General features: G+C 41.7%; 1 protein-coding gene across 1 annotated transcript; it reads left to right on the forward strand.

The window, feature by feature from the left end:
* Positions 1–5,483: 5,483 nt before the first annotated feature.
* Positions 5,484–10,233, forward strand: cnpy3 (canopy FGF signaling regulator 3). The gene is made up of 6 exons (XM_005748847.1): positions 5,484–5,726; positions 6,416–6,542; positions 7,804–7,900; positions 8,691–8,813; positions 8,920–9,037; positions 9,398–10,233. Exons 1-6 carry the CDS (start codon positions 5,624–5,626, stop codon positions 9,688–9,690), a joined length of 861 nt encoding a protein of 286 aa, XP_005748904.1. The 5' UTR covers positions 5,484–5,623; the 3' UTR covers positions 9,691–10,233.
* The last annotated feature ends 393 nt before the right edge of the window (positions 10,234–10,626 follow it).

Consider the following 10,626-nt stretch of genomic DNA (forward strand, 5'->3'; position numbering starts at 1 on the left):
ATTTTTATTCAAGGAACAGCCAGAAAGGAGAGCAGTAGAGAGAAATGAGTTTTTTTAACAAAGCCCTCGCTTGCCCGCTGTGTGGGCTGCACCGCTGAATAAAAACCAGCTTTCATCTCTCCTTTTTCTTTCTTTTCTCTCTCTCTCCCTCTCTCTACATCAACCTCCCCTCCACCAACTCAGTGTCAAGTTCTGCTATGAGACACACAGTGATCTGTGAGTGTGTGTGTGTGTGTGTGTGTGTGTGTGCGCGCGCATTGTGCAATGAGAAACTGGCTGTCCTTTTGGCAGGCAGCAGTACACTGAAGCACCTCTCAGAAAAACTGGACTATTATTGAACCACTGACAAACGCTCTCATCTCACTGTGCAGCTCTTTCTCTCTCTCTCTCTTTTACACACACTTTCAGATATGCAGTCAGAAACATTCAGGCATACAGACAGACAACATATGCACACACATAGATACACCTCTACAGATAAATTCTGTTAAAGTCCTGCAAGGGATCTGGGGAGTTTAGAAAGTTTATGAACTTGAAGTACAGGAGTTCCTCAGGGAACGTACCGAGGTCCTCTGGGGGTTACAAAAACAAAAAAAATCATAAATTATCCTTTAAGAAACATTCACAATTATCATTTGGAGTGCAGTGCAAATCCAGTATCCATCCATCCATCCATCCAATCATCTCTCCTCATCCAGCAGCTTAAACGGTAGAGCGCCATAACATCTGCGTCTAACTTCTTCCTGTCAACACTTCACACCAGCTAAATGCTCAAGTGTTCCTTTTGTATGGCTACAGTAATTTTTCTGCTGTCTACTGAAAGTAATTGGTTTTATTTTTGGCCTGTTGTTTGTTCTTTGTTTGGTGGAAATCTTGAAAATTTCAATTCCAAATAGGGGGTGGGCAGTATAAATGGTATACGGTAGAAATAATATGAATTTTGCCAACGGTAGACTATACCGCTCTACCGCGATAGTGTATGTTGATGGTGTCATCAAGCTGCGCCTGTTTTGGTCGAAAGCATGGCAGCGGCTGCAAACAATATCATCTGCAAATTATGCCGGGCGACAGTAATAGCAAAGAGACGAAGCACTTTTGGAATATGAGGGAAGCCAAAAACAGCGCTTCCTCCACTTCCCTACCATTGATTCATTAGTGCTGAATTCTCTCGCAGCTGCTCTATTCCCATGTTGTTGCAGTATATTAATGACTGACCTCTTATTGCGGATGGATTATCTCAGTTGTTCTCCTGACTGAAGTTTGGTCCGTTTACAGCATCCTGCCATGCAATGGCATTTGTCCCTAACCATTAGGAACCCCTTCTGCTAATTTTTGTCGAGTGGAAAAAAGTTAGCGTTCATCCTTCAGCTTCACTGTGTTTATATTATGCTAACGTAGCTGAGTCGCTAGCTAACATGTAGCACATAATTATATACCAGCTAACTTCAGTAACTCTACAAACGTCACTGCTGTTTAGTTTTCTGTCTTCATTTATGTTGGAAGCGGTAGCAGAGCTGTACGTTTTAATTTTTTCAGAAATCTCTCAGTCAGAACATGCTATATCCTGTTTAGGTGGAAGCGAGCGAGCTAACTTCCTGATAACTTCTAACTCCGTTGAATTTAATAAATTCTGTTTTCATGGATGCCTGGATGTTAAACTTAATTGTTACACCTGGTAAAGCAGCAGTGAGCGCCGTGTACCACATAAAATCGTTTCGAGGTCAGTAAGCACAACCTGAATTCATACATAAGGCACACTGTCTATTTTTTTTCACTTCACCTGAGAGACATAACCTCTTCAGCATGTCCTGGCTTCAACCCTGGAGTCTGTGCCCAGTTACTTGAAACCCCTACCCCAGTAAAAGAAGTCTGGGAAGCATCTTAATCAGATGCCTGAACCGCCTTATCTTGTTCCTTTCACTGTGGAGATGTAGTGCTTCTGCCATCAGCCCCTCTAAAATGACCAAACTCCTCACCCAATCTCTACAGAAGACCCTAGACAAACTTCAGAGGGAATTTTGTTCTTTTCTTCAGTACCCACAGCCTGTAGCCATTGAGTCGGCGGGGGCGACCGTGGCTCAGGGGGTTGGGAAGCGTATCTGTAACCGGAAGGTCACCGGCTCAATCCCCGGGCTCTCTGTACTGGTTGTTGTGTCCTTGGGCAAGACGCTTTACCCTACTGGTGTTGGCCAGAGGGGCCGATGGCGCGATATGGCAGCCTCGCTTTTGTCAGTCTGCCCCAGGGCAGCTGTGGCTACAACCATAGCTTGCCTCCACCAGTGTGTGAATGAATAGTGGCATTGTAAAGCGCTATATAAATCCAATCCATTATTATTTGTAGTTGAGGTAAGCTAACAGCTTTTCCTTGAGGCTCAGCTTTCTCTTCAACACAACAGAGCAGAACAAGATCTGCATCAAGCTTTTGCTCCCAACAAAACTCTTTTTAATTAGCAGCAATTAGAGTTTGAAGTAGAGCTATTCTGTTCATTAACAGCTTTGGATTTTTATCCAAGGACTGTGGCTTTGCATAATTAACCATTCAAAATAGCTCCTATTTGTCTTTCACTGGGCCTTTGTTCAGCCTCTCTCTTCAGTCTCTGTCCGAAACAAGCTGTTTTCCTCTTTTTAGCTCTCTTCTGATTGGCTGCCCATCACAAACAGGAGTCTGAACCCTGTTTACCAAACAAATTCTTGCAATTTTGAGATTTTTGTGATTTTTAATTTCAGTTTTTTTGTTTTCAGAAAATCGTTCCGGTTAGTGTTTACACCACATTTGCTCATTTAAGTTCAATTTTATCCTTTAATGTTCTTATTGTTACTTTTACTTCATGTGGACACACATTTGTCAGGGCAAATTGTGCAAAACATTCAAAACAGAGTACTTTAATACAAACAAAATACATCTGGGACACATTCACAGTCATGTAGACTTCCCAGACTCAACAAGCATTTTCCTAAATACCTCTTCGTGCTTGCTGTGTTGGCCAATTCGGCCAAATGAACAAAAACTACAACTGATGGATGGATATTATGACTGTTTCCAGGCCGACCTCAACATTGAAATCGATACGCAGAAGAAAAATGCTCTTTTTTAACAACTCAATTTAATTATTCTCTAGCTCCCTACGAGCATCTGGTCTGACACACAAGTACACACATTAAGTTGCGTGTGGCTGGCATGAAGCTATTGGCTAAATCGCTAAATGTCCAGTGACCGCGAGCCACTCAAATGTCTGCACATATGCACCACGAGCATCACATCCACAGGCACAGGTGGATGATAAGCCAAGAGCACATCTGATAGTTCCCATAACTGCATGCAATCCATTATTTACATGGAAATGGAGATCAGAGGTCAAAGGTCATAACACAGGCAGCTCAGTATCAATACAGATGTGAGGCAATGAGCCGCTCTGTTAGTCTCACAAGGAAGAAAGAACGGAGAGAGGGATAGATGTCAATCATCTGTTCAGCGTTGCATAACAGGTGAAGCCTGGCAGAACTTTAGGTTGGTGCAGGTCTCCCTCTGTTGGATGAAACTAAAAACTGCACCTCAGAGCACTGAGTCCAAAGACTGTCTGTAGGTCGGAGGTGCCACTCGTTGCCAGGACTGCTCACTCTAGTTCACCACAACCACAGAGTGTAGGCGTGAAAAAGAAATCCTGATACAGTCACAGATTGTTAATGTGACATTATGTTTCAAAAAGAGTCATTAATTAATCAATTAAGTCAAAAGAGTAAAAGTATAGGTATAGAGATGTCAGTGAGTGACAGAAGGCCAACTGTGGATCAAACCTCCCTCATATCACTTGTTTTAAAATAATTTTTAAGCATTTTAAAGGTTATGATTGAGTTATGAGCTACAGGACAACAAACAAAGTAACAACAAACTATAGGCCACTTTTTTTGGAAAAAAATTGTTTTTGAACTAAAGATATTTTTGGTACCTTACCTAAGATGTACACCAGGTAAGTGTACATCTTGTGCAGAGCTTAGAGTCACAGTCAGATAAACATATACAGTATATATCTGTGTGTATATATGCACAACCTCTGATGATGTGTTGTGCGCTTTTCTTGCAGTATTATGTGGATATTTAGTCCAGTGATAGAAGATTAGTCATTATAATCCTCTCTGTGATCTTTATGACTCTCTGGAGAGCCTTCTTATCTACGTGGGTGGTGTTCAAAGTTAAAAAGGGGCACATGGAACCAGGCTGAAGAACTACAACCCACATTCTTCAAGAATCTAATATGGAAATGCATCATACTTTATCACTGTCATCAGGTGGGGACCATGCAAAGCAAACATAGCCTGTGTTTTACCTGATGGGTACAATGTTACTGTTGAGGTGTTGCTGCTGCTCCTGCTGCTGACAGTGCTAAAAGGCAGGGCTGTGTTGACCCGAGACTGTAGACTGTAAAATGTCCATAGGAGAGATGGGAGCTGATTAAACAGGTGTTATAATAATAAAATGTAATAAAATGCAAAGATGAAAAGGTGACAACACTTGGAACCATAAGGCAACAAAACTGTGAGAAATAAACTAGGCTGTGAATACGAATCACTCTTTGCCTCTCTTCCTCCTTCCATCTCCTTATCTCATCTATCACTCTCCACTTGCTGTCCATCTGAGATGAAGGCACAATTTACTATTGCATTGATCTATTATTTAATTATCCACTCTTAAAAACTCTCGCACCCAATCCATAATAAAGTAATAATAGAAAAATGTTATAGAACCAAAACATTGCAGGTGTGTTTATTATTGTTTTTATACTTGAATACCTCTGCAATGCAACAACTGGTACATGTGTTATTGTTACCTGTGCTCTTTTTAATTCAGCTGGTGGGGGATCCACTGCCTTTAGCAGCTCCTTTTGTCACCATTTCCTCTTTATGTCCTTACAGGGCATGTCTGGACAATGTTATATCATGAGTAATGATTTTAAAAAATATCAATATACATAAAACACATACACGCACACACACACATACAGTGACATTTTATATCTTCTCCAGAATACTGTATGCATTATGGCTACAAGTTTGCATCATGGTGCTGATCCAGAATCCTTCCCTTATTGTTTGTTCCTTGTGTTATAATAATAAAATAATTAAAATGAAAAAAATTAAGTAATAAATATAAAATAATGTATTATAATAATGTTTATGATGATTCAGTTTGTTTGACTATCCACTCTGTGCAGGCAGAAAGCTTATTAAATGTTTAAACTGTAGAGATACAATAATGTTGCTGCTGTAAAATCTGCATTTTGTCCTATTTGAAATATAAATCTAATGACTGTAGAAAACATTGGATGATACCAAAATTTGCAGTTTTGCGCAGGAGTAGCGCGGAGTGATACCTCTTGTCTTCCAGCAGCTCTTCGACCCTCCTCTGCCTCTCATTGGTCGAGCTCCTGCCACTGCTTCTTCTCTGATTGGTCCGGAGATCCGGTTGTGTAACGCCCTTAGCGGAAGTGATCGGTCGCAAGTGAAGCAGCAGGAGTGATGATACAGAGGAAGGCGTGAAAACAGGGGAAATAACGGTGCTCTGCGGAGTTGTTTGAAAGTCAAATAAGTTTTATGACAAGATAAAGACTCGGAGAGAGCAGACGGGATGATTTTAGTGGCATATTTGTCGTTTTTTCTCCTAATTTCCTCGGTCGGAGCAGCGAAGGATGGGGACGATGACTGGGTTCATCTGCCCAACAAATGTGAAGGTAAGGCGGCTTGTGGTGCTCAAAACGGGCTCCGAGGACCTCTAAGAGTCCTACAGCAAATAGAGAAGTCATACTGCAGTATTTGTATATATAATACACGTAGTATATGTGCTAAGTATAATTTCCACTCTGTGTGGGTTCACACTGTTTGTGGAGGAAGTCGCACTGAAACAGGATTATGTGAAACATTAAAACAGGAGTGCTGTTGGGCTTAGCTAACATTTCACATTTGTAAGCTTTGCTTTTAGGTTTTTGCTCTTGAAATTACTCCATTGGCCATTTCTTAGCATCAATACAAACACTACCCTGTAGCCTTGCTTTTAAATTAAAGGTGCTCATTGTAGGTATTTTATTTTGAAAATCCCGATACTAACCCATCCCCTCTCATAGCTGCTGTACCGCCTGTCCTCTGCCAGGTCAGCTTTGCCTCTTGTCCAAGGGGTGGACTCCCAACTCCACAATGCTGGACTGCAGGTGGAGTTGGGAACCTACTCTGAAATGCAAAGGAAGGACTACCTCCTCCACCTGCAGTCCATGACAGTGCAGGTGGAGTCCATCTGTGGGGAAAAGCACACTTTAAATGAAACAGAATCTCGATGACATCAGTGACCCGATGAGTTTAACTGCTTTGTTGAGACATTGTTGAGGTTTAAAGGGCTTCTTCTCATTGTCTCTGTTTCCCTTTCCAGTCTGCAAGTTTGTCAGTATCGAGATGAAGTCGGCGTTCGAAGAGACGGGGAAGACAAAAGAAGTCATCGATACGAAATACCGCTTCATAGACAGCAAGGGGGCGTCGCCGATCAAATATGTCAAGTCGTAAGTTTGAGTGTGTGCGCACCTGGTACCGGGAAATGGAGCGTAAAAAAATAGGAGTCCGGTTTCAAAGTAGAAGTGAAAGCTGCTCTGTGTGGAGGGAGAAGTATGCCTGGCTGATTCTGGATCTTTCTCTCGCCCTCAGAGACAGACGGCAACAAGGGACAGGAACTTGGTCAGGTTCAGTTCCTGTGCAGAAACTTATTATAGAACAGGGAAGCTCCTGAAGTGCTCTGGGTGGTGTGCGAGAGCAAAGCTCGATGGGAGTTTTAATCTGAAAGCATCACAGTTTTAGGACCTGCTTTAAAAAAAAAAAAAAAAGTGTTACAATGTTCTAAATGTGGTTGTGAACATGCAGGTTTATGTTCAGTCTGCAGAGCTGACATGTGTCAGACACACTTAACTCACGATGTTTCCCTTTTTGTTTTTTTGATTTAGGGTAAGTTGAAAGGCAGCATACGTCTCATGTCTGGACATGAAATATAACGTTTCTGCTACAGTCAGCAGGACTTAATCACAGCTGTATTTTAGTGTTCACCGTGATCCATCCATCACATTTTGTTACAACCACTTATCCAGTTCTAGGTCGTGGGCGGGGACACAGAATCAGTTTTATTGAATTTATAGCACCAAATCACAACAAAAAGTCCCTCAAGGTGCTTTATATTGTAAGGTTTAAACCCCCACAATCAGCTGGCCCCCTTTGAGCAAGCACTTGGTGATAGTGGGAAGGAAAAACTCCCTTTTAACAGGAAGAAACCTCCAGCACAACCAGGCTGAGGGAGGGTGTCTCAGGATGTTTTAGGATGCAAGGCGGGCTAGTAAACAAATATGTAGGACTGTTTTTTTCTTGTTGTTCCTTCTAGTTCTTCTAGCAACCCCTCAGCTCAGGGTCATAGCTGAGGGGTTGCTATAAAGGCCACTTTACTGTGGATCATTTAGTTATCACCTCAGGATAAAACCATAGACCTCCTTTAAGTATAGGGGTACTTTCATAGCATCCAGGATACCAGCTGAGAAATGCCTTTAGTGTGGAGACGCGCTGACATGAAAACAAAGAGCATCGAGGAGCAGAAAACTTAAATGAAAAAACTCTGTAATGTTACTTTGACACGGTCCATAAAATGAAGTCAGCTGTGACATGTGATCAGGTTTTTGGTTCACAGACAAAACAAAAAAAGGGCAAATCCAAACAGAAGGTACAGGGAGAAAAAAGCTTTAACTCTGTCGCCTGCTGGGATGTTTAATGTGTGTTTCTCCTCAGAGACCTGAGATTCATCGAGGTTGTAGAAAATGTGTGTCAAAGGCTGCTGGAGTACAATCTGCACAAAGAGAGAAGTGGCAGCAACCGTTTTGCCAAGGTCAGTGTAACGGTTATTTTTAAACACCCTGGATGTGACGCGTGACACTTTCTGCAAGAATCAGTATTTTTAGGGTTTGGTTTTCAAGCATCTTGTTTTTCAGCTCATAGTTTACAACAGGTGAAGCTGCGTGTTTGTTTCATAAAATGTTTTTTAGCTGAATGTAGTCATGCTGTCACTGTTGCTTCTTCACATGTAATGACTGCATATTGAGCTGTTCTCATTAAAACCCTGAAACTTTGTAGATCGACTTTACTGTTTATGAAAACTGCTGAAAATAAAAGGAAATGTTCACAAAAACTAAATTCAATGGAAGTTGAACTCCGACCATAGACGTCTTCATCTCGGTGTTTGAAACTGTACGTGCTGACTGTGAAGCTTCACACTCTAGTTGTGATCCCAGGCAGTTAGCCAATGAGCTTACCGCAGATTACCCTCTTTGCTGACACTTGGAGAACAATAAAATTATACAGTGATAAAACTGGATTAAAGTTTCATCAGTAAGACCCCAAATAAGTGACTGAGTCCTTAAACTCACTGGGAAAATCTTTAGAGGTCCAATCAGAGGGCTGTTTTCCTCATTTTTGGAGTAGTGGTGGCTCACAGGTAGAGCAGGCCATCTGCTAATCATCAGGTCGGTGGTTTGATTTTAATGCTCAGTCTGTTGCAGCAGCAAAACAGCACATATCGTCATCAGTGTATGACGATGATTGTTTAGCTTCTTTTTAACGTAGTTTGGTTTCTATGCAGTCGTCCATATTTGTAGTTTTAAATGTGTCGTCGGGCATAGGGCATGTCGGAGACCTTCTCCACCCTGCATGGGTTGGTGAATAAAGGAGTGAACGTGGTGATGGACATTCCCTACGAGCTGTGGAACGAGACGTCAGCTGAAGTGGCCGACCTTAAAAAACAGGTGTGTTTATATATTTATTTAAACATTCCCAAAGGAACCAAAATTAAACTCCAAACATGGTCAAATTTTCATCTTTTAAATTTAATTTGTGTGTGTGTGCGGTCAGTGTGATGTGATGATAGAGCAGTACGAGGACGTGATTGAGGACTGGTATAAAGGAAGCCAGGAGGAGGACCTGACCACATACCTGTGCGAGAAACATGTGCTCAAAGGACAGGACAGAGGTAACGCTCGTACACACAACTCTGATGTTACATCCATGTTGTTGTTTTTTGTAATTCATGATTCCTGATTGTTTAATTTTGCACCCCTTTCTTTCCCTTCTCACATGGCTCCCTCTGGTATTCACCTGAGTTTTTGAGACCTTTACACCATCAGTGTAGTAAAGAGCAAAATAAAAACAATAGAATTCTCAATGACAAAACAAATATTGTAATTACAAAAATAATAATAATTTTGAAATCAAAATAAGTGCAATAAAATAATTGTCGTGACTTTCAGATTTGTATATTTCTCTTTGCCTTGCTTTCTGTTTTCCCGATCTTATTTTCCCGCCACGCTTCTCCTTCCATTTCTCTCTCCAGCCTGCCTGAACGAGAACTGGAAGAAGGGAGACCAGGCAGCGATTGCAGAAGACAAGAAGAAGAAGAAAAAGAAGAAGGGAGGGAAGAAGGGCAAGGGCAAAGGTGAGGAAGGAGGTGAGGGAGGAGCAGACGGCAGCTCGGAGGGAGAGAAGGCGAGCAAGAAGAAGAAGGAGAAGAAGGTGAAGAAGAAGAAAAAGAGCAAATCTCCGGTGGAGAAGACGGACGGAGGGGTGTCGTCCGACGAGGAGATCCAGCCGCAGGTGCCTCTGTCTGGGCAGAAGACGGAGCTGTGAGTCCTGGATGTGGATCAGTCATCCAGAGTGAAACCTGCTGAGACAAAGCAGCTTCTGGAAGTGTTAAAACTGAGGTTCAAGTCATTGAAATCCTGCGCTGTTACATGTTTTGAAGTCATTTTTCAGGTTTCATGAGGGAGAAATCAGATGTATAATCAGTTACGTACAATATTTCGCTCCTTTTTACCCCCACTTCAGTCATTTAACGGTTTTTAGTAGAGTCTCCATTGGAACTTAAAGGATGATGTGGTTATCATAGCTTGGGACCAGTTTTTCTATTGGTATTCATAATGTTTGTACTTTTGAGGCCACAAACGTGAAAAAGACTTGAATTGTGATTTCTGGGCTTGACATCATTCTTAGACCAAAAACATAAACACTTTAGGGATACGTGAGAACCATTTCTCAGTATTTATTGACAAATCATGAATTATCCTGTACTAATACATCAAAAGAAAGTCTCTAGGTGCACTCTGTATGAATGATTTTACAGTAGGGCTGTGCGATATGACCAAAATCTCATATCCCGATATAAGAATTCTATCGTCCGATAACGATATAAATCACAAAAATGTAACATTTTCTGTAAATTCTGTGAATCTCGGGCAGCTCGACTTGCGGGAAGTGTTTCCAGCTGCGCGTCATGTAGCTGGACTCCAGTGTTTTAACCGATGCATGAAACTATACATTTTTAGACATAAGTTGTAATGGCCGCCGTTTTCTAAAACAAATATAAATATAAATGTTTTTATATCGTCATCCGATACATATCGTTATATCGAACAGCCCTACTTTACAGTGCTGTACACAAACTACATACAGAGTATAAACCTGTGTGAGTCGCAGGGCGTCCACGTGTTTGGTTTCCCGTCTCTCGGTCGGACGTAGGTGTTGATTCACGTAGTTTGTCTTTCTCTCTGCATCTCACGTTGGCAA

Source organism: Pundamilia nyererei, unplaced genomic scaffold (genome assembly GCF_000239375.1).
Source record: "Pundamilia nyererei isolate P.nyererei 1_Seehausen unplaced genomic scaffold, PunNye1.0 scaffold00231, whole genome shotgun sequence".
NCBI classification, from domain to species: domain Eukaryota; kingdom Metazoa; phylum Chordata; class Actinopteri; order Cichliformes; family Cichlidae; genus Pundamilia; species Pundamilia nyererei.